The sequence below is a fragment of the Emiliania huxleyi genome (assembly GCF_000372725.1).
Source record: "Emiliania huxleyi CCMP1516 unplaced genomic scaffold EMIHUscaffold_51, whole genome shotgun sequence".
NCBI classification, from domain to species: Eukaryota; Haptophyta; order Isochrysidales; family Noelaerhabdaceae; genus Emiliania; species Emiliania huxleyi.
Genome location: NW_005198167.1, coordinates 42728 through 65452, shown reverse-complemented (window position 1 = coordinate 65452; position 22725 = coordinate 42728). Strand labels below are relative to the sequence as shown.

The window sequence follows — 22725 nt, the reverse complement described above, 5'->3', positions numbered from 1 at the left end:
AGTGATAGTTACAAAGCGGAAAGGAAACTTTTGCCACGTACGCGCGCGCGCACACACCTCTCAGTCTATCGGGGCCACGGCCATCCGAGAGGTCCGCGGCTACTGACCCTACTGCGCGAGCAAAAGGTCTGCTGTTTCAATCGACGTCTTCAAGCACGGCAGTGCCATGGCCGGCGCTACATCAAGGCAGCGAGAGGAAGGTACCGAGCCGTCGCCATCGGCGCCACCGCCTCCCACGCATCCAACGCAGGGTCGTACCGCTCCACCGAGCTGAGGTCGTCGTCGTGTTCGAAGCCACCCACAGCGTACAGCTTGCCCTCGAGCACCGCCACGGCGTGACCTTCCCGCATACTCGCCATCGACGCCACCGGGTCCCACGCGTTCGTCGCCGGATCGTACCGCTCCACCGAGCTGAGGCTGCCGAGGTTGTACCCGCCCACAGCGTACAGCTTGCCGTCGAGCACCGCCACGCCATGGTCACTCCGCGCCGCCGCCATCGGCGCCACCGCCTCCCACGCGTTCGTCGCGGGATCGTACCGCTCGACCGAGCTGAGGTTGAAGTTGTTGCAGCCGGCCACCGCGTACAGCTTGCCGTCGAGCACCGTCACGGCGAGGGTCGTCCTCAGTGTGTTCATCTGCGCCACCGCCTCCCACGCATTGGCCGCCGGATCGTACCGCTCGACCGCGGTGAGGACGCCCTCTCCGTTGCAGAAGCCGCCCACAGCGTACAGCTTGCCGTCGAGCACCGCCACGGCGTGATTGTCGCGTGGTGTCGCCATCGGCGCCACCGCCTCCCATGCATTCGTAGCAAAGTCGTACCGCTCCACCGCGTTGGAAGTTGCATCACCAGCCTCATTCCTGCCGCCCGCCGCGTAGAGCTTGCCATCGAGCATCGCCGTGCCGAAATACTTTCGTGTCGTTGGCATCGGCGCCACAGCCTCCTCCTCCCACTCATTCGTGGACGGGTCGTACCGCTCCAGCGAGTTGACAAGCTCGCCGTCGCTGTCGTGGCCGCCAATCACGAGCATGCGCGGCCTCTCGCGCTTCTTCAGCGTCTCCTTCCAGCCGCGGCGCCACGCGCGGCACGTCCCCTTGACGGCGTGATCCTTGGTCGGCAGCTGGGCGAGGATGTGCGGGGCGAGGTCCGGCGAGAGGAGGACCTCGGAGAGCACCCACTCGGGCTGCTCCACGAGCCGTGCGGCGTGCTCCTCCGCCACGCGCAGCGCGGCGGCGCTCGCGCCCGCCTGCGCCTCGATGATGGCGCACAGCTGTTCTGGTGAGAGGCCCGCGACGCGCGCGCCGATGCGGTGGGAGGCCATCGGCGCGGGCGCGCTGAAGTGGGGGGAGGCCAAACACGCACCTGGGGTGGGGGGGGGGGGGGTGGGGGCGGGTGGCAAGAAAGAGGTAGGACTCTGACCTGTTCCGACCTTGATCAGACCGAAGCTAGTGACTAAGGCATCGCGGGACCAACGCGGGAGGAGTCCAGACTCCAGTCTGAGAGCCATACCGCATTAGAGCCCGTCGGTTGTGACTGTGGTCTGTGCCCACGAATAAAACTTTAAGAAAAGACGAGCTATCTATACGCCGGCGCGGTGTTTGGCTTCGGACACGACGCGCACAACCTCGTCGAGCGTTGCGCTCGTCTTGAGGGACTTCGTCTCGCTGTGCGCCTGCGCGGCCCCAAAGCCGGCGCCGCGCAGCAGCGGCAGCAGCGCGGCGAGCGGCGGCTGGCGCAGACCCCGCTTGGCGAGCGCGCGCTGCACCTCCCCGAGGTGGTAGAAGAGGAGGGCGCCTTTCGCCTCCGCCTCCGCCTCCTCCAGGAAGGAGCCGAGCAGCCGGTCCGGCTCGCTCCAGCCGCGTGCCGCCGCGTCGCCTCGCATCCCCGCCACGAATTCGGCGTCGTGCATCGGCCCGACCCACATCGGGCCCATCACCTGGGCGGTGCGACCGAGGGAGTGAGTAGTGCAGACCAGCAATTGCGCAGCCGCCCTCGCCCACACGCCACTCCCCAAGACCTGCGGCGCCTCCCTCGGCGCCTCGCCCCTCTCTGAGCAGCAGCTGCACGGCGGCGCGAGAGAGGCGGCGTCCCCAAGCCGCGTCGAGGGCACACGCCACACCTCGCCGCAACTCGGGCAGCGAGCGACGTGCGAGAGCGCCGCGAAGGCCGAGGCGGGCGGCCGCTTCGCCGCGTCGAGCCGCATCATCACGCGGAACGTGGAGGAGGGGCGGTGGAAGAAGCTGAAGACGGGCGAAGCGGTGAGGTGCCTCGCCGCCGCCTCACGCGCCGCCGTGCCGACGAGCAGCCGCAGGCCCGCCTCGTTGCAGCCAGGGAACTTGTGCGTGACAGCGGCGTACCCGGCTGCTGCCTGGTGCGGGTTGCTGCCGCTGGTGGTCAGCGAGTCAGTGGCGCACAGGTAGACGAGGCCGCCCGTCCTGCACGCCCACCACGCCTCTGCGGCGTGCGGCTGGCCCGTGCCAAACGCGTCGGCGTCCACAAGGTCGTACAGCGACCCGTCCAGCCGCGAGCGCATGTAGACGTCGACGGCGTCGTCGGCGGTGACGCGTGCGCGGCCGGCCGAGAGGAGCGGCTCGAGGTTGGCGCGGAGCGGGTGCTCTCCGAACATGCGCTCGTTCGCGTGCACAAAGCTCGCGTTTGCCTCGTGAGAGTAGCGGAGAGCCCGCACGCCGGAGCCGGACATGGCGTCGAGGACGCGAGGCGCGCGCTGGTGCTGCCGGCCGTGCGCCGCGAGGGCGAGCACGCCGAGGTCGCGGATGATCCGCGAGGCAGGCCGGTAGAAGAGAGGCGCGCCGCCGCCCTGCTGCAGCCGAAACGAGACGGAGCGCTCGCGGCACTCTTCGGCACAGGCGACTGATCGGGAGCGGCGCCGGCCCGCCAGCGGCAGCGCGGCTCCTCGGCCGGCGGCGGCGGACGCAGGAGCGACCATTGGCGGAGGAGCTCTTGAGAGTCAAGGGCGGCACTCTAGGGAGGTCGAGGAGGCGGCGGGGCGGCGATGTGATGCTCTCGAGGTCTCTTGGGCCCTCTCCTCTCGAGGTAGTTCTCGGCCAGGTTTGCATGGTATTTTGTCGATTTCCTCAATTTTGCCTCAGATTTTGCCCCAGACCAGCTCTCAGACTCAGGGAAACTCGCGAGTTTCCAGAATGGAGCACCAAACACCCTCTGTTTTCTTTCCCTGGAAATTTCCGGAAACGCAAAGTGCTGCTGCTGGGGACCCTCTCTCTGTTTTCCTTTTTGTTTTCCGGAAAACCTGGCCGAGCCCAACTCTCCAGGTTCTCGAGGTTCTCGAGGTTCTCGAGGTGGATATCCTTTGGCCGCGTTGGGTAGCGAGGATTGGTGTAACCCGAGCCACGGAGTAAATCCGCGTAGAGGGAGCGGACCGTGAGTTGAGGAAATCCGGGGACGCGACCCACCTCGCCACAGACGGTCCCGCGCCTCGCCGCTATGACCGCTGCACGGCCCGTACCGTCCGCTGTGCATGTACCGCCCCTCCGATCTCCTCCTCGATCGCGACGTTGTCGAGTACCGCTTGCGGCGCACCTCGCCTCCACTCCCCGCCACCCACTAGGTCGTCTATCTCTTGCCCATGTCCGAGCGTGTCCGGTTCGTCACTCCCCCACCATGCGTCCCCGCCGATCGTCGCCTCTCCATCGGCGGCTACTCTCCACTCGTCGCCTCCCCCCGTCAGGGCCATCGTCTTTTTCGTCTTTTCCTTCTGTGCATCGCTATCTGCTGCGTCGCTCTCTGTGCTCGGCTCCTTGCCTAGGTATAATGTTCTGAAGGGTAGCGCCGAGCTATGTCTGTCGCGTTCGGTCTCGTTGCGCGTGCTCTCTTTGATGTTGTCTTGGCGTTGTCCTGCCTCGTCACTGTGGGAGGCAACCTCGACGTGTCGTTTTATTGTGGACCACATCCTGGTCAGCGTGTCGTCGTTTGGTCTCTGCGCCCCCGCCGTGTCCGCCCAGGTGTCGATTGCGGTTAGCATTGCTCGCATACCAGCCTCTCCTCTCGTTGCCGCTCGTTCGATGCGGTCGCGGGTGCTGAACGGTATTAATTTTGTGTCTTGCGCCTCCCTGAGCGCCTCTAGCTTCGCGCCCCCCATCGCCGCGATGGTCCGGTGGCGCTCCCATGTCCGTTTTGTCGCGCCCTTCCATTTAATTAGGGTCCACACCCCGTAATCCTTTTTTCGCCCCAGTATGAAATTACGGCTTCACAGTTTTGCCTTCCGGGTGGGGGTGTCGGCCTCTTACAGTACAAAGATCGATCCGATCCCACAGTACCATGTGGGACGTGGAGACGCGAGGGTTGCCCCCCCCTTGCCCCACCACCTCGTGTGTGTGGAGAAGTTTACCTTACCTTACCTTACCTTACCATGTGGGGCCCGCCAGTGTACCTGCTGGTTCCCGACACGCAGCAGCAGCCGCGTCAGCGCCGCGGCGCCCGACTGGTGCTCGACTCGTCCAGCTTGACCGCCTGCTCGATGAGGCGCACCGCCTTCGCGCGCGCCGCCGCCGACGGGAAGCGCGCGCGCCGCACCTCGCCCGACCGCAAATGCAGCGCCAGCTCATGGGACCGCTCCACGCACTCCCACACGGCAATCTGGCTGAGCGGCTCCGACCAGACGAGCGCGGTCGCGGGGGCGCCTCCTCCTCCGCCCCCACTGCTGCTGCTGCCCGCGCCGCCCTCCCCGCTGACCGAGAGCAGGATGGCGTGCCCTGTCGTGACGACGAGCGAGATCTCCGCCTGCGGCGGGCTCGCGCAAGGCACCTACCTCACAGCCGCAGCGTGAAGAGGCGGCGGCGCCGCCGCACACCCTTGCGCGCCCGCGGCGCCTGGCTGCAGAAGCGCCCCGACGCGAGGGAGCGGACGCCGCGCCCCGTCACCGCGTCGTACAGGGCGCGCTGGATGCGCGCGTCGGCGTTTGAGAAGAGGCGCAGCTCGCCTAGCAGGTTCCTACAGGTTCCTAGAAGGTTCCTAGGCGCCCGAGAAGAGGAGGCGCAGCTCGCCCCACAGCCCAAACGTGCGCGGCTGGCGGCGGCGGCGAGTCAGGCCGCGCAGCACCGTCGTCTGGCTCTTGAGGCCCTCGGCGGCGGCGGTGATGCCGTCCGCGACTCCGACCGCCGGCTTGACGACGAGCCCGACGGCGCCCTGCGCCACGCCCTTGAAAAAGCCCCCGAAGCCGCCTCTCTGCGCGCCTGTTCACAGCTGCAGGTGTGGAGAGACGCTGCTCACAGCTCCGGCGAGAGGCCGCCTCTCTGCGCGCCCTGCAGCGGCTTCTGGATCACGCCCGCCACGCCCTTGAGCAGCCCGCCTGCTCACACAGCCCTCGCGATCTCTCGGCGCGCCCGCCCGTCTTCGCAGTCGCCGCGCGCTGGCGCAGCCCGCCAGAGACAGACTCGGCCGTCTGCAGCAGCCCCTCCCCGATGTTGCGCGGGCCCTCCTGCTGCTGCACCTGCGGGCCAGGCGGACGAGGCCGCCGAGGCTCGGGTGAGCTTGGGGCGTCGCCCCGGGGCGATCCCGGGGCGATCCCGGGGCGATCCCGGGGCGATCTCGGGGCGATCTCGGGCGATCTCGGGCGATCTCGGGCGATCTCGGCGCCTGCGCCGACGACGCCCTCCGGTCGAGATAGTCTCGGTCCTACACGGGAAGAGCGGGAGGGCGGTGACGCGCACGCCGTGCAGAGGCCCTCCCTGTCGCGTCTCGCTCCATCGACAGCTCTGCGAGCCCCTTGCCCAGCGTGCCGGTGAACTTCCCGACCGAGTCCGAGAGCCCGTAGGTCAGGTTGTTGGCGAGCGAGCTGCCGCCGCGCAGCACGCCTGTTCACGGCTGCAGGTGTGAAGAGACGCCGTTCGCAGCTCCGGCGAGCTGCCGCCGCGCAGCACGCCCTGCGCGAACTCGTCGGGCCCGCGCATGATCCCGTTGAGCGGCTCGTAAAACGCGTCCGTCACGCCGGTGGCCAGGTGCTGGAAGAGGCCGCGCGGGTTGCCGAGCAGCTCGACCGAGAGGAGGAGCTTGTACAGCTGCTGCAGCAGCTGCTCGCGGTACGAGTCGCCGATGGCCTGCGCCAGCGTGCCGACGGGCGCGAAGGTGTTGTCGAGGACGAGCGCCTTGAGCTGCAGCGGCGCCGAGTCGATGTTTGACAGCACGGCGCTCACCGAGTTGAGCACTCCCACGGCGCTGGCCGGCGCGTTCTCGAGCACCGCCTCGAAGCCGCGCCCGCCTACGCTCTCGGGTGCTTGCTCGGGGTCAGATCGGCTGCCTCGTCTCGACGCACGGCCTCGCGGCGTCGCCCGCCCGCGACGGAGCGGCAGCTGAGGTGGAGCCGGAGCGGCTGCAGGTTGAGCCAGCGCAGGTACACCTTGGGCGGCACCACCGCGTCGGCCCGGCGCGGCTGGCCGCGCGTCGTCGCCTCGACCACCGCCGTCGCCATCTTTGCGAGGTCGAGGTAGGTGGAGAGGACGAAGAGGAAGAGGGTGCGCACCAGCACCGTGTCCACCATCAGCTCGAGCGTCTGCAGCCGGAGCGAGACCGTCTCGTAGTACAGCACCTGGCGAGGGCGGCCACCAGCCGTCTCGCGCCAGCTCGCGTCGCCATCTCGCGCCATCTCGCGCCATCTCGCGCCATCTCGCGCCGTTTCGCGCCATCTCAGGCGGTCTCTCGCGCCGTCTCGCGCCGTCTCGCGCCATCTCGGGCGGTCTCTCGCGCCGTCTCGCGCCGTCTCGCGCCGTCTCGCGCCGTCTCGCGCGGTCTCGCGCCGTCTCGCGCCATCTCGGGCGGTCTCGGGCTGTCTCGGGCGGTCTCTCTGGCGGTGTCGTGGGACGGCACCTGCGCGGCGCCGATGCGGCGCTGCACGAGCAGCTCGAGCGAGTGCGGCCTCACCGCCTGCTGCGCCTCCTCGGCGGAGAAGGAGGGCTGGAGCAGCACGGGGAAGGAGGCGGCCTGCAGCTGGTTGTCCACCTGCAGGTGCCGCACCTGCGCCGACAGAAAGTCTCGGCCCGACGACGCGCGGTAGCTCACCACAGGGTCGACGAGGCTCAAGTAGAGGAGCTCCTCGCACCCGTCCGCAATCAGCGACACGCCGAGGCACGCGAGCGACACGTGCACGCTCAGCCGCAGCTTGCCGTCGTCCTCTTCCGACGCCAGGACGGGCAGGGAGGGCACCTCCCCGGAGGCGGCGGCGGACGGCGCCGGCATCACCTGCAGCACCTTCACTGGCCCGTCTGCAACCATCCGGTACCGCAGTTCGAGCGGCGGGCGCGAGCCGGGCAGGGCATCGCGCTGCAGCGTCACGGCGAAGCGCGCGCGCAGACCCTCGTCCACCCACAGTGTCGAGTCGGACCAGCCAAACGAGCCGTCCGACGCCGACCGCTGCGACTGCACGGCGGCGTGCGCGACGGCGTGGCGGAGGTCGACCTGGGAAAGGGAGGGAGGGGAGGCGGAGATGCGCCGAGCCGAGCCGAGCCGAGCCGAGATGCGCCGAGATAGCGCGAGGGCGTGGCGGAGGCTCGTCCTCGCTCCGCCGCATCCCCCTCGAACGCTATCTCAAGTCTGATCTCGGGGCTGATCTCGGCTGATCTCGACCTCGCTCCGCCGCATCCCCCGCGAGTCGAGGTCGACCTCCAACCCCCAGCGGACGAAGAAGACGCGAAACGTCGCGCGGAGCCCGTCCGCCGTCCAAAGCTCGTCCCCGTGCCATCCGAACCGGCCTTCTCGCTGGCTGTGCCGCGCGCGCACCTCGGCGCGCGCGATCGAGCCAGGCAGCCTCGTCGTGGCGACGCCCTCATGCAAGGACTCGAGCCGCACGTCGCGGTAGCCGTTCCACTCGCCGGCGCCGTCTCCAAAGGCAGAGCGCGGCGCGGCGATGACGGAGGATGGCTCGTGCGGCGCGCCGCTCGCGCGCGGGTCGGCGCAGGGGATGGTGCCGCTTCGCTGGAGATCGTCAAGGCAGACCTTGCGCACGGAGCGGCCGACGTGCAAGTCGAGGGTCGGCGCGGCGACCACCTGCTCATCCGAGATTCGCCGAGATGAGCCCGAGAGCCACGCCGAGACACGCCGAGACACGCCGAGAGACGGCGACCGCCTGCTCCCACGCAAAGGGCGCGCGCGACGCGGGCAGCACCTCCTGCACGACGCGCGGCTGCTGCAGCGCGGCGCACGGGCTCTGCGAGATGAGCAGCGGGAGCGCGGACAGGTTGTCGACGCGGTACGGCGCGAGCTCGGCCGTCCGCTCCGAAAAGACGACGAGCATGCTCGCGCCGGAGAGAAGCTGCACGTCGACCGAGAGGAAGAGGACCGTCCGCCGGTTGGAGAGGCGGCAGACGAGGTTGAGCTCGCCTAGCAGCAGCCACGTCTCCTCCTCAGACCTCCCTCCGTCTCGGGAGGACGAGACTGCCAGGAACGGGCTCGCCGACGGAGTCGATCGGCAGCGCGTTGGACCAGTCGCACTCGGCAAGCGAGGCGGCGTCGGCGCCTGGTCAACAAGCCTCAACGGTGGACTGCGGATTGACTCAGTACTCAGTAGGGGGCCAGCAAAGGCGGCGTCGGCGCCGGCGTCGAGGAGGCAGACGGAGAGGAGGCGCGCGAGGCCGGGCTCGTCCTGCCAGTGGAAGGGTGCCCGCTCGCCTAGAAGGTTCCTAGAAGGTTCCTAGGGCTCCTCGTCCTGCCAGTGGAAGGGTGCCCGCTCGCCTAGAAGGTTCCTAGAAGGTTCCTAGAAGGCTCCTCGTCCTGCCAGTGGAAGGGTGCCCGCTCGCCCGGCCGCAGCAGCGCCGCAGTGTGGCCGCCCTTGCCGTGGTGCACGTAGCCAACCGGCCGGTCGAGCCGGTTGAGCAGCGTCGTGCGGTGCTCCACCACGAGCATCTTGGAGCGGCACGACTCGCCCGGCGCCGACGTGACGCCCAGGGCGAGCTGGTACGCGCGCGGAGGGCCGCCGTCGCTCGGCGCCGACCCGCCTCCCCGCCCCGCGGGCAGCTCGAGCAGCCCGGACGTGCCCGCCGCCTAGGAGAAGGTCCCGAGAAGGGCTCCGAGAAGGCTCCTAGAAGGAGCAGCACGGACGGGCCCGCCGCCTCGAGCGAGACGGCACTCGACCAGCACGAGCCGGGCAGCCGCAGCTCGAGCCGCTTCCTATCAGCGAAGACTCACCGCCCATGCCCTCTACCGCTGGCGAGCCGGGCAGCCGCAGCGCGAGAGGCTTCTCCTCGCGGTCACGGGCGGCATCACCGGCGCCGCCGCCGCGCCGGCCGCCTCGTCCGGCTCCGCGCCGCCGCGTTCCTGCGCGCGGGCGCGCAGCTCCATGCAGTACTGCCGCAGCTCGTCGGCGCCGCGCTGCGCGGGCTCCCCGAGCGTCTGCATGACCTGGGCTCGAGGCGCGCCGAGATCAGCCGAGAGTGGACGGGGTGGTGATCTCGTCTGGAGGGCGAACTGCGGCTCGGCGAGGGGCAATGGCGCATCTCGGCGCATCTCGGCGCGTCTCGGCGCATCTCGGCGCGTCTCTCTCGCGGCCATCTCGCGGCGCATCTCGCGGCGCATGTCGGCGCATGTCGGCGCATGTCGGCGCATGTCGGCGCATGTCGGCGCATGTCGGCGCATGTCGGCGCATCTCGGCGCATCTCGGCGCATGTCGGCGCATGTCGGCGCGTCTCGGCGCGTCTCGGCGCATGTCGGCGCATCTCGGCCGCCGGCCTGCTGCAGCTCGGCGAGGGAAAGGCGGCGGACGGCGTTCTCCGACATGCCGCCAAGCAGGTGGCGCGTGAGGCCGGAGAGGCGGACCCGCCGGCGCGTCCAGAGCCGCCGCCGCACGCCCGTCTTGGGCGTGCACTGAGGCGACCACGCGCCGCTCCAGCCCTTGGCGTACTCCCACCCCTGCTCGGTGACGGAGCCCGTCTTCCCGCCCTTGAGCCGCCAGTCCTACACGCCGCGGTGCAGCCTCGGGGTGATCTCGGGTGCTCTCGGGCCCGCCCCGACCCCCCCCCCTCGATCCGCCCGTCCTCCATCCACAGCCAGCCTGTCGGCAGCCAGAGGTCCGCCAAGCCGGAGTGGCGCCTACGGGCCCTCTCACCGCGTGTCGGGCGCAGCTCCTCCTCCGTCGCCCAGCCCTAAGGCCGGAGGGGCGCCTGCTGAGCCGCTCGTCGGAGAAGGCGCCTGTTCGCTCCTTCGGAAGAGGCGGTGAGCAAGCGGCACTCTTCCGGGAGGGAGGCTCGTGTGAGACGGCGCCGGCAAAGTCGGTCGGGAAGAGGCCGTCCGCCGAGAAGGAGTTGAAGGCCGTGCGGCGGCGCTGGTTCTCGGACACCGTCTCGCAGACGACCGCCGGCTCGTCGCCGCAGTACGCCTCCCTCGCGCCGTGCTCGCGCAGCAGCAGGGGCAGGCCGGTGCAGTTGGAGACCTAGCCGAGCACTCACCAGCCGTCAGTCAGGGACACCGTCACGCCGCAGCAAGCCGGCTGCTGCGGGAAACCCAACACGGCGCGACGAGCGAGAGAGCGTGCACGCAGCCGTGCAGCCGCTCGTACCTAGAAGGCTCCTAGCAGGTCCCTGGAAGGTTCCTAGAAGGTGCACGCAGCCGTGCAGCCGCGCGTACCCGATCGAGAGCGGCAGCCGGCTGTGGCGGCCGTCGTACACGGGCACCTCCTCGCAGAGCACGCCCTCGAGCGCGGTGTGCGGTGCCTAGGCTCGGGCACTCTCGGGGGCTCTCGGGGGCTCTCGGGCCGTCCCGCCCTCGAGAGCGGTGTGCGGCGCCGCCACGAGGACCCGCTCCGAGGGCCTGTACCCCTCGATGCTCACAGAGAGGCTGACCGCCGTGGCGGGCGCAAAGGTGTGCACCAGCCTCCGCCCGCCCGAAGGCAGCTCCCCGCGCAAGATGCCCCCCTGGCCGCGCAGCTCAAAGCCGAGCCGGCCCGACAGCAGGTTCCCTAACTCGCAATCCGTCACTCCTAACCAGCCATTGGTACTCAAACCGCGCCGGCCCGACAGCGGGGCTGCCCAGCTGCAGCGGCGCGCGCACGTGCACCTCGCACGCGCCCTGCCGGCGGCCGTCGTGGACGAGCACGCAGTGCCACGCGGCGCCTAGGAGAAGGTCCCGAGAAGGTTCCTAGAAGGTTCCTAGAAGGTTCCTAGCAGCACGCAGTGCCACGCGGCGCCGTGTCGCCCGTCCGCGTCGGCGCCGGGCTCCTCCGAAGCACACTCGAGCGGCGCGTGCAGCGCGCCCGCGTCGGCGGCGCCGTCGTAGCCCGGCAGCTGGGGCGCACGGGAGGCGGCGGTGAGGAGGAGGCGGCCGAGACCGGACTGGTCGGTGCCAGGGAGGGTGGGGATGGTCGGCGCCTGGCAGGCGGGCGACCACGCGTGCCCGCCGTCCATCGGCCGCAGGTGCAGCCGGTAGCTCGCGCGGTCGGGCCGGAGCGGGAGGGGCAGCATCGCGCCGGCGGGGAGGGGGTGCACGGCCTGGTTCACAGCCCAGAGGTGTGAGGAGACGCTGTTCACAGACGCTCGAAGCCGAGGATAGAGTGCGCGTCCTCCGTCTGCTGGCGCGCGCTCCAGATGCGAACCTCGAGCAAGTCGGCGGTCTGGTTGTGGAGGGTGGTGTCGGAGAGGAGGCGCACCTGCTCACAGCGTTCGCGCCGGACGTAACCAGTTCGCCATCCCGCCGTCGTCAACCAAGGAGGTGCACTACGCCGCACCTGCTCACAGCCCGTGCCGTGGCGGAGGCGCCCCTGAGCAGCTCTGGCCGCCGTGGGAGGGGGTCGGAGAGGAGCCGCGCCTCTCTGCACCCATCTGGCCGGAGGCGCAGGTCGCAGACAAGCCTACGTGGAAGGGAAGGCGGGGAGGTGGACGCCTCCAGACCCAAAAGGTGGGGCGCCTCCGACGAGCCGCGCGACGCTGAGGTGCAGGGCCCGGTGAGAGTGGGTGAGCGGTGTGTGTGTGTGTGTTTCTGTGTGTGTGCGTGTGAGAGAGAGAGAGAGAGAGAGAGAGAGAGAGAGAGAGAGAGAGAGAGAGAGTGAGTGCAAGCGAGCCTCTTCCTCAGCGGACTCGCGGAGGCCTGGTCGGGCAGCTCGAGCGGCAGTGCCTGCTGCCCCACGCGGTCCACCGGAACCTGCAGCGAGATCCAGCCGAGGTGCAGCCGAGATCCAGCCGAGGTGCAGCCGAGGTGCAGCCGAGGTGCAGCCGAGGTGCAGCCGAGGTGCAGCCGAGGTGCAGCCGAGGTGCAGCCGGGATGCAGCCGAGGTGCGGCCGAGATGCAGCGGAGATGCAGCCGAGCCGTAGCCGAGATGCAGCCGAGGTGCAGCCGAGATGCAGCGGAGCCTGCAGCGGGTGCGGCCACAAGTCGAGCGCGACGACGAGCGTCTTGGGCGGCGGTCCGTCGACGTGGCAGAGGGAGGGGCGGTCGACGTCGCCCCACAGGTTGACGTCGGTGCTCTCGCCCGGCACGAGGACGAGGCTTGGCGAGGATCGGCCGAGGCGGATCACGAGGCCCGTCTGGTTGACGATGCGGTGCGGGGCAAACGCCTGCTCACCACGCGGACGCATCAAGCAATCCGTCTCCTCGCCGGCCTGGGTGCGGTTGCGGTGCGGTTGCGGTGCGGGTGCGGTGCGGGTGCGGTGCGGGTGCCGGTGCGGGTGCGGTGCGGGTGCGGTGCGGGTGCGGTGCGGGTGCGGTGCGGGTGCGGTGCGGGTGCGGAGAGGGGGGGGGGGGGGTGTTGAGGCGCCTCCTCTGACGGCTGCGCGACGCCGGTGATGTCGTCGATGAGGGTCAGCGTGGTGCCCGAGACGAGCTCGCACATGGAGAGCGAGATGTTGATGTTGCACGCCTCGTCGGCGTGCACCTTGACCTCGGTGAAGGGAGGCTCGTCGCTAGGGCTCAGCTTGCCGCGCACGTGGAAGCGCCACGGCTCCCAGAGCGGCTCCCACGCCACCAAGCGCGGGTTGTGCAGGTGCATCTGCGCGCACCTGTTCACAGCAACCGCTGTGAAGAGACGCCGTTCACGCCTCGCGCGGGTCGTGCGGAGGCGCGGGGGCGCACGCGCTGCAAGCGACGACGAGCTTGGCGTCGCTGCCGGCGCACGACGCGACCACCGACGTGAGCGTCAGCGCGGCGAGCGGCTCGGCGCGCCCGTGCAGGTCGTTGATCGCAACCACACGCAGGCTCTCGAGCTCAGCAGACACGGCCAGCTGCACGCCGGCGGCGGCGCCTCGCGACAGGGTCGCCGCGGCAGAGTCGGGCGGAGTGGCGGGCCCTACTCTCAGGTCGACCTCGACTTGATCTTCGGGGCCGTCTCGCCGCACAGCCGGGGTGGCGAGGGGGGGGGTGAGGGGAGGGGGTGAGGAGGGGGGGGTGAGGAGGGGGGGCGCCCGGCGGCGTGGCCCGCGGCGAGGACGGCGGCGGCGGCGGCGCGGCGCCCTCGTCTGGCGGCGGCTGGCCGGCGGGGGAGAGGGCGGTCAGGATCTGGGTGAAGAGGGTCCAGTCCGAGTAGGAGAGGCAACACTCGACCGGCGACTCGGCTCGCAGCTTGAGCTCCTACAGACAGCGCGGCTCCGCGAGGCGTCGGGGGGAGGGGCGGCACTGCCTCTGCGCCGCCCTCCGCAGCGTGCGAGCTCCGAGCGGCGCGGCCCGCCGCTGAAGCGCAGCGACATCTGGGTCGGCGCGAGGACAGTCGTCGTCTGCTCGCCGACCGCGTCGCAGACGAGGAGCTGCACGTCGAGCGCGTCCGCGTCGACCTGCACATCGCGCCCCGAGCCGCGCCGCTTGACGCAGATGGCGCCTACCCGCCGCTCCGCGTGGGCTAAGGTGTGGACTCGCCCGACGGCGGGCCGCGCCCGCGCCAGACGCGGCGCCTCGCAGGGCGATGCCGCCCGTGCTGTCGAGCGACGGGTCGCGAGGGAGGAAGACCTGCTCACAGGAGCAGGTGTGGAGAGGCGCCGCTCACAGCGTGCAGGTGTGAAGAGGGAGGAAGACCTGCTCACAGGAGCAGGTGTGGAGAGGCGCCGCTCACAGCCGCCGCCGTCTCGGAGAAGGGTCTAGCGGGGAGGGGCGCCTCGCTCGCCTCGAGAGAGAGAACCAACACCTGGACCACGCGGCGGCCCGTGTGTGAGGAGACGCCGCCGCAGCCCGTCGGCAGAGAGAGAGGGGGGGGGGCGGGCGGGCGGGCGGGGAGAGGGAGAGGGAGAGGGAAGAGGGGGAGGGAGGGCGGGAAGGGGGGGGAAGGGGGGGCAGCAGGAGAGCCGCCGGCTCTCTCACCCTGCGGCCGAGGTCCGCCACCTCCTCCTCCTCAGGCAGACTCACGAGCCGCTCGACCATGGGGGAGACCATGGGGGAGGCGACCGCGCCGATCGGGCCGGAGAGCGGCCTCGCGAGCGCCTCCGCCTCCTCCTCCGCCGAGAGCAAGCCGTCGCCTCCGCCCTCGCTGCGCGAGAAGAAGTCCGCCGCCGCCCGAAAGGCGCTCGCCGCGTACGTGATGTGCACGCCTGATTCGCTGACTCGCTCATGAGTGAAGTTGTTCACACCAGGCGGCCGCCGCGTGCGTGCCGCGCGCGCCGCAGACTGAGACGACCGTGGCCGCCTCGTGGCCGCGGCCTGGCAGCCTCTCGACCGAGTGGCTCACCGACAGCTGCGCCGAGCTGGCGGCGGCCGGCTCCGCCGCAGGGTCGGACCACAGAAGCCTCTTGAGCCGCGAGCCGGTCGAGTCGGCTGGCCGCGTCCCTCGCCCCGACGGGTACCCGTCCCCGCGGCAGTCTTGGACGGCGAGCGCCGCGCTCGAGACGCTGTACACGGCCGAGTCGGCGCTCTGGCGCGCGCCGATGCGGACGCCACCCATCCACGCCAGCAGCAGCGGGCCGCCTCCGTCCTCGAGGGCCAGCTCCACCGCCGGAAGGACGAGGTCCATCCTGCGGACAACTGCGGCGGCTGCAGGCGGCGCCGGGGTCTCCTCTTCAGACGGCGGCTGCGGCAGCGCGGCAGCGGCGCTCTCGGCAGCGGCGGCCCGCTCTGTGGAAGCCTCCTCCCCGCCCGCGGCAGGCGGCGGAGCGGAGGCCGCGTCCCCGCCGCCGGCGAGGTTGCGGGAGACGACGCCCATGAGCAGGTCGTACTGCGCCTTGGAGCAGGTGCACACCAGCTCGCTCCCGCTCCCCGAGATGAGCGTCGCGCGGCCAGCGCTCGCGCCGACGCCGCGCTCCACAGACAGCCGCAGCGACACGTCCTCGATCATCTGCGACAGCCCGCCCGTCGCCTCGAGCGCCCCCTCCCCCTCCGGCAGCAGCGCAGACAGCTGCATGCGCTCGATCGCGACCACGATGCAGTCAAGCAGCTCGGCGCCACCACCCCCCGGCCCGGCCGCGGTCCGGCGCTCCAGCGAGTTGTGCACCGCGATGCTGCCCAGGTCGCCGCGCAAGCCATCCGACGAGTCGGGCTCGAAGGGCAGGAGGACGAGCGGACTGCCAACCTCGATGTCGAGCGCGATCGCAGACGCGTCCTCGGCGCCGTCCGCCAGCACCGACCGAGCCACCTGCACCACCGTGCTCGCCGTCGCGCTCATCAGCGCGCCCAGCACGCCCTCCTGCAGGTAGCCGACGATGCGCATCACCGCCGGGTGCCAGTAGCTCACGCGCACCGAGCTCATCCGCAGCCGCAGCGACGTGTCGCAACGCAACGCCGCCCGCGCCGCCGCCCGCGCCTCCTCCGCCGGCGAGTCGTACTCGAACGTGAGCAGCGATTGGGCGCCCTCGCGCAGGCCGAGCATCTCGTACTCGCCGCCCGCCACGGTGGACGTGTCCTGCACCGTCAAGTTGCCCAGCTGACCGCTCACCGACATGCCGCCCTCGGGCAGGAACGACACCTCCGTCACCAGCTCGCGCATCGCAAACACGCCGAGCTGCTGCGCCGCGCCGCCCTGCACGTTGAGGCTCACGCTTAGTGCCTGCAGCTGCGCGAGCACGCGCAGGCCGCCGGCGCGCTGCTCGCCGTCCGCCGCAGGAGCCACCGCCGTCCCCGCCGCCGCCGCCGCCGCCGCCGCCGCCGCCGCCGCAGGAGCGCCGAGCGATGCGGCGTCGGGCGGCGCAGCGGCCGCGGCTCCGGCGGCGGGTGAGCGGAAGAAGGCGAGGAGCGCGGTGATGGTGGCGGGGTTCCACTCGAGGTGGAGCCGGTTGAAGCGCACGTGCAGCTCGTCGGCCGCCCCAGCCGCCGAGCGCAGGTACTGCAGCTGCACTAGCGAGGACTCCTCCGGACCGCCCCCTGCAGAGGCTCGCGATGGGTTCGACTCCACCAGCCGCGAGCGGAGAGGATCCTGAGGAGACATGGGATTGGGGCAGGGGCGAGCCGTGTGGAGAGAAGGCAGGGGACAGGAGGGAGAGGGAGAGAGTCGGCGGACAGCACAAAGAGAAGGCAGCGGAGAGCGAAGCGAGGCGGGCAGGCATGGGAGCAGCAGAGAGCAGGGAGGCGGCGAGGAGGCAGGGGGCAGTTGCGACCGCCGCGGTGCGATCGTCGACGTAGAGCTCGTCGAGCCGGAAGTGGGCGCCTTGCCCCGCCACGTCTCGGTGCGCGGTGAGCTCGATGCCGCCCGCGTGGAGCGACGCCAGCGGAGCGCCTTCGCGTCCGACCAGCGACAGCCGGACCCGCTGCACGAGGAAACGCGCCCGCGTCCTCTCAATCGTGGCCAGCGGCTGCGCGCCCGCGGGAAGGTCGGCGCCCTCCGCGGCCAATGCGGCGGGCACGCCGGCCTCGCCGGCTGGCTCGGCAGTGCCGCTCTGCAGCGACTCGAGGATGGCAGCGGCCATGCGCAGCTGCTCGGGCGACAGCTGCAGGTGCAGCGACTGCGAGCTCGCCTCGGAGAGGGAGCCTATTCGCAGCTTGCCGTTTGGTACGCCGCGGCTCTCTTCTCCTGCCCAGCCTCGCTTCGGAGAGGGAGAGCCGGAGACGACGACGTGGTTGAAGGCGTGCGACGAGGGCGGCAAAATGCAGCGCTGCAGGCCGACGTCGACGCCGAGCTCGTAGACCTGTGCACAGCGACGCGCGTGTTAGGACGCCGCCGACACCTCAACAGACCGCCGCATCCGAGCACCAGGTAATGGGCCCGCTCTGGCGCCGCGCGCAGGCTGGCTTTGCTCGGCGAGAGGATGACCTGTTCACAGCGTGCAGGTGTGAAGAGACGCCGTTCACAGCTCCTCGAGCAGCTCGGCGAGAGGAGGACCTGCGAGAGACGAGCGGAAGCGAGCCGAGGTGCAGCCGAGGTCTAGCCGAGGTGCAGCCGAGGTGCAGCCGAGAGGCAGCCGAGAGGCAGCCGAGGTGCGGCCGAGGTGCAGCCGAGGTGCAGCCGAGGTGCAGCCGAGAGGCAGCCGAGAGGCAGCCGAGGTGCAGCCGAGGTGCGGCCGAGGTGCAGTCTGTTCGGGGAGAGGGTGGCCTGGATCGAGCTGATGCTGAGCGCGAAACGGTCGTACAGCCACTCCGGTCCGTCGCCGCTGCCCTCTGCAGACGCGTCGGCGGCGGCGGCGGCGGCCGTCTCGCCGCCCTGCGCCACCATTGAAGCGAGGCTGATCGCGCCCATGTCAAGGACCAGCACGCCCGTGTCGGGCGAGCTCAAGTCCTGCGGCAAGACGAGGCGCGGCGCGGCGAGGCGCAGCTGCACGTCGGTCGACTTTCGTCGCGCGAGAACCGACTCGAGTGTCACCTCGCGCAGACTCTCTGCCTGCTGCCGCACGAGCTGCGCCAGCTCGGCTCGCTCCGACTCTCCGAGCACGTCGAGGAAGCGGCGGACCCGGTCGAGAAGGCGGGCGTTGTGCACGAGCTCGAGCGGCGTCGCGACGGTCACCTCGAGGCGCTGATCCACCGGCTGCAGCTTTGCAGGGCAGTGCAGCAGCCGAAACGTCCACTGAGGGGCCACCTCGACCTCGCCCTCACCCTCACCCCCCGCCTCCGCCCCCCCCGCCGCGGCGCAGACGGGCGAGGGTGGCGCCGCCCGCACCACCGCCGCGCCAAACGACCCGAACGCCGCCGTGCAGTCGGTGAGCTCCACGCCGGCGAGACTGCCCTCGACGAGCGTGCCGGCGTACAGGCTGGCGGCGTGCCTACTCTCGCGGGTCATCGCGGGTCATCTCGGGCGGTCTCGCGGACTCCCGCTGCGGCAAGGCTGGCGGCGTGCATGGACAGGCGGGAGAGAGTGAGCCGCGCGACGCTCGCGCTCGCGGCGGCGCCGCCCTCGCTCTCGGGCGGCGCCGCCTCGACCAGGACCAGGGAGAGCTCGTCTAGCCGGGCGCGCAACTCGTACTCGACGCTGCCCGCGTCGCCGTCCTCGGCGGCCTCCTCCTCCGGCGGGGGAGTACCGGCGAGCAGCGCCGCAAGCTGCTCGCGCTGCTCGCTGCTCAGCGGCGTGCCCTCCACCTCCAGCTCGCCGTCGACGACGGCCGGCGCGTTCTCGAGGCTAGCGGGCTCCGAACCCGTCACCCATCCCCACCACGTGCCGCGCGCCTCGGCCGCCGGCGCCGCCGGCTGCTTGGCGGCCGCGCGCTCGGCGTCGAGCTGCAGCGTCGCGAGGGAGCGAAAGTGCAGGATGTCCTCCACCGAGAGCTGGTCCCGCTCGAGCGCGCGAAGCTCACGCGCCTCGCTTGGCTCGAGCTCGGGGGACGCGCCTTGCTCGCGCTTGTACAGCCCGACGTACCGCAACCGCACCTCGCGCCGCGCCTCAAAGAAGCCTGCGCCCAGCCGCCAGCCGCGCTGCCGCCGCCCCTCCGCGACGATGCGCCGCAGCGCGAGCCGCCACGCAGACCGTGCCGACGGGCCGCCGACGATCGGGCGCAGCAGCGCGTCGTTGTCGGCTGCGGAAGATGTGCCGCCCGAGAGGGCGGAGGCCTGGAACCGGTGCACGAACTCGGCCAGCCGCGAGCAGTCGCGCAGCTGCTGCTCGGCGAGTCGGACCTCGAGCGCGGAGAGCGACACCGTGGTTGCCGCCTTCGGCTGCTGCGCGAGGAGCGCCTCCTGCCTGCTGCGGTGCAGCACCACCTGCAGCCGAGGTGTAGCCGAGGTGCAGCCGTCGAGGTGTAGCCGATAGTCGAGGTGTGGCCGAGATGCATGTGTGCGTGTGCGTATGAGTGTGCGTCCGACCGGTTGCGGTGCAGACACCACCTGCACGCTCGCGGAGATCGGGACCATCACGTAGTGCGGCGCAAGTGCAGACGACCCCCTCCCGCCGCCGCCTCCGCCTCTTCCGCCTCCGCCGCCTCCGCCGCCTCCACCGCCGCCTCCGCCGCCTCCGCCGCCTCCGCCTCTGCTGCTTCCTCCCGCAGTGATCCCCGCCTCGCCCTCGCCGCCTCCTTCATCGCTGTGGACCAGGCCGCGCAGCCAGCGCGCGGCCGCGTCGAGCGTCGCGTCCGGCTGCAGCACCCTGTCGCAGGCGCAGTGGTGGTAGACGGCGAGGCAGCGCAGCGCGGCCACCTTGTACTGCACGGACCCATCCGCGTTGTAGGCTCGCTCTCCCCTCTCATCGGCCGAGTAGACGGATAGCTCCGCCAGCGTGGCGCCGAGGGCAAACGGGGCGGTCGAGTTGAGCGCGTCTTCGTAGCGGACGTGCACGCTCCGGAAGGAGAGCTGCACGTTGTTGACGATCCGCGTCAGCAGAGACAGCCGCCCTCCCTGCCCCGCGCCGCCGCCGTCCGCCTCGGCCTCCGTCTCCGACGCCCTCTTGCCGCCCTCCGCCGTCGAGCGCTGTGCGGAGAGGTGGTCGATCCTCGCCTGCTTGCGCGCCCAGCGCCACTCCCGCTTCGCGCCCTCGTCCGAGCGCGACTCGTCCACCGGAGACGCGACCAGGTAGATGCCGTCGAGCGTGATTGTCACCGGCTCCGAGCCGAGACGGTTCCAAGGCAGCTGCAGCTCGGCCCTCTCGATGTACCCGGCTTTGATGTCGAGAGGGAGGCCCCATGCGTACAGCGCCTCGCGACGCAGCTTGAGCCGCTCGAGAGTGATGTGTCCCTTCCACACCGCAACCTTGAGCGAATTGCGGTCGATGTCCTCGACATCTGCGCAGCGGCGGACGGGGTCAGGAGATAGCGGCGGAGCGGGTGTGCGCGATTTTCGCACATTGGCCGAGGACGCGCTCGAGCACCGAGAGGGCGATGGACTCGAACATCTGTGGAAGCCCTGCGTGTGCTTTGGCAGCGGCCGCCGGCACGGCGGCTGCCGACGGACAGGCGTACCTGGTACCTAGGTTCCAGGGTTCGGCTCCAGGGTGTGGGCTGGGTGTGGCCTGCTTGGACAAAAAGAGAGAGGTCCAAAAATGGCCGCCCTCTACCCTACACGCTCGGCCCCTGCGACCACGCCTCGATCTTCTTGGGCAGCAGCTGCCAGAAGTCTAATTTTTGTTTTGGCAGCAGTGTTCGCCATTGCCCCACGTAAGGATGGCGCCGTCGGCGGTGAAGACGAGGTTGTGTACTCTCCGACCGACACAGCAATGACGCGCTGGCCAGCCAATGCCTCGATCTTCTTCGGCAGCAGCTGGCTCTGCTGTGGCCCAACCGGCCTTCGCCTCCACGGCCCCAGCTCCAGACAGCGCCGTCGGCGGTAAGCGCGAGGTTGTGCGCGAACCCAGCGGACACGGCGACGACGCGCCGCCCAGCAAAGGCCTCGATCTTCTTGGGCAGCAGCTGCATTTGCTCGTCGCCGTGGCCCAACTTGCCATACGCTCCATCGCCCCACCTCCAGACGCCGTCGGCGGTGATTGCCATGCTGGTGGTACGCTCCAGCCGGCACGGCGACGACGTGCTGACTCGCCAAGAAGTCGATCCGGTCTGTTTTCTTTCTTTTTACGTGGCCCCAGTGTGAGTTTCACACCTTTGGTGGTAGGGTATCGGGCGCGCGCGGGGCACAGTGGTGCGGCAGTTTGCGGGCAGGGCAGTGGTACGGCATTGCAGGGCTGAGATTTCGGGATCTAACAAGCAAGTGTTGTACGTCTGGCAATGTTGTATCAAGAAGCAGAAATCGCTCACTGTAAACACCCCCAAACCCCCAAACCTAAGCGGGTGCGCGGCACAGCGTGAGCTGGTTGGCGCTCGCAGAGCAGCCGCAGCCGCAGCCGGGGTTGATGTTGCACGTCATGTCGTACTCGAGCACGGCACCATTTGAGCCGCGCTGGAACAGCCCGTCCTCCATCGTGGCCCGGATGTTGCAGGAGCGCAAGCAGAGGCAGTCCGTGGGTGTCGAGCTAAAGCTACTCCCGACGAAGAGGTCCGTGTTGAGAGGGGTGGGGCTGAGGCCGTGCGTCGGATGCGCCACGCCGAGGAGCTCACCTGTGACGGCGGAGGCAGGAGGCAGGTCTGACACGTGTTGGTCGGTGGAGACCAGAGCCGTTTGGCGGGCGAGCGCACCGCCATCCCCCACAACCTGCTGGTTGGTGGAGCAAGTGAGCGCCTCGCCTCCGGGCGCACACGTGCAGTCGCCGCCCGAGCCGTCCAGCCAGTAGCTGTAGTTTTGCTGCACGACCACGCTGGCGCCGCAAGGATGTGGAGGCGGTGGCGAGGGAGCAGGAGAAGGGGGCGGCGGCATCGACGGGAGGGGAGAAGTGGGCGGCGGCGGCGGCGGAGCGGGGGACGGTGGCGGAGAGGGCTGCAGCACCGGCCCCTCCGGCCCGAACTGTGCGCTGACGTGCGCTCTGAAGGCGTCTGGGCATGCCACCTTCCTGAACCTGAGCCGCGACGGGTCTCCGCGCGTCCAGCCCCAGGAGGTGAAAAGCCGGCAGCCGGCGACGAACGGTGCCGGAAGCTGGTCGCACAAGACAGCGCACTGGCGCGTGTCGGCACAGCTTTCCCACCATCGGCCGAGTAGTTCGCTCTGCTCCTGGTTGTCGAACCCCGTTCCCGCTCGCTCGCTGCACACGTTGGCTGTGGACGCGGGCAGAAAGTCGAAGCCGGGAGCCGCAATGTCAACATGGAGCTCGCCGTCCCCGCAGCCGTTGGTCCACGGCGGACAGCGGTTCTTTTTCATCACGACAGCCGTCCAGCCCGCATTAACGGCGTCAGGATTCTGCACAAGCAGGCAGTTTCCACAGCCGCTGGGTATCGGGGTGCGTCCGCAGCACGGGTCGTCGTCGCCAAGCATTGCAGCGAGGCTGTCCGAGGCAGCGCCGAGTAGCCACATCCGCTCCCCGTAGGCTGCGCCGCCGTGGTCTGCGGGGTCCTGAGGACCATAGCCCGGCGGCGAAACGTAGGCTGCTCCTTCTTTCCACGGCTGAAGCGTCGTGGCGTCACAGCCCTGTCCATTACAATCCCAGTAGTGCGTCGCTGCCATCAGTCGGTCATCCCACGCAGGCGGCGGTGGCGATGGAGGAGGTGGTCTCGGCGGTGCCGCGGGCGTTGTCTCGGAGTTAGGGGTCGCCAAGGTGACATTGTTGGTGTTCTCGCTCTCTTGCCGGTCCGCGCTTACGAGGAGGCCGACGCCAAGAGCGAGACCAATCACGGCAAGGGCGAGGCATGCGAGGAGCCAGCGCCTGCCGGCAGCCCACGAGTTTGCCACCACGTGGCTCCGGCGTCCAGTGCGGCCTGGTCCGTTTTTCATGCAATCGCCACGCTTTAGCGCCCAAGGAACGCATTGCGAGAGAGTCTCGAGGTCTCGAGGTTTCATTACGTTTTTGTGGTTTGGCATATGGGGATCCCCCCCCCCCCCCCCAGGTTTCATTGCGACTCTACCGATAACAGTCAGTCATTGTTTAGCCGCGTGGGGCGTCCCTGTCCGGCTGGCCGCTAAGTGGCGTG

General features: G+C 70.2%; 3 protein-coding genes across 3 annotated transcripts; all 3 read right to left on the bottom strand.

The window, feature by feature from the left end:
• Nucleotides 1–1577: 1577 nt before the first annotated feature.
• On the bottom strand, nt 1578–2972 carry EMIHUDRAFT_464575 (hypothetical protein; the record flags this gene model as incomplete). The annotated part of the gene is made up of 2 exons (XM_005766406.1): nt 2118–2972; nt 1578–1934 (listed from the first exon to the last, which is right to left on the bottom strand). Exons 1-2 carry the CDS (start codon nt 2943–2945, stop codon nt 1578–1580), a joined length of 1185 nt encoding a protein of 394 aa, XP_005766463.1. The 5' UTR covers nt 2946–2972.
• A 1294-nt stretch (nt 2973–4266) lies between these two features.
• Nucleotides 4267–20108, bottom strand: EMIHUDRAFT_451837 (hypothetical protein; the record flags this gene model as incomplete). The annotated part of the gene is made up of 44 exons (XM_005766405.1): nt 4267–4296; nt 4388–4780; nt 4846–4955; nt 5020–5208; nt 5333–5465; nt 5771–5810; nt 5909–6216; nt 6288–6560; nt 6839–7426; nt 7595–8014; nt 8091–8347; nt 8403–8483; nt 8561–8635; nt 8764–9007; nt 9076–9133; nt 9207–9364; nt 9692–9916; nt 9997–10051; nt 10123–10150; nt 10223–10391; nt 10463–10517; nt 10586–10671; nt 10750–10872; nt 10943–11026; nt 11128–11445; nt 11550–11603; nt 11690–11804; nt 12718–12948; nt 13022–13235; nt 13563–13760; nt 13795–13888; nt 14237–14479; nt 14550–14883; nt 15085–15609; nt 15691–15911; nt 16149–16277; nt 16459–16986; nt 17052–17111; nt 17643–17825; nt 17952–18054; nt 18135–18415; nt 18548–18934; nt 19313–19998; nt 20060–20108. 43 exons carry the CDS (start codon nt 20106–20108, stop codon nt 4439–4441), a joined length of 9054 nt encoding a protein of 3017 aa, XP_005766462.1. The 3' UTR covers nt 4267–4296; nt 4388–4438.
• An 881-nt stretch (nt 20109–20989) lies between these two features.
• Nucleotides 20990–22261, bottom strand: EMIHUDRAFT_211957 (hypothetical protein; the record flags this gene model as incomplete). The annotated part of the gene is made up of 3 exons (XM_005766404.1): nt 20990–21264; nt 21343–21448; nt 21620–22261. 3 exons carry the CDS (start codon nt 22259–22261, stop codon nt 20990–20992), a joined length of 1023 nt encoding a protein of 340 aa, XP_005766461.1.
• Nucleotides 22262–22725: the final 464 nt, after the last annotated feature.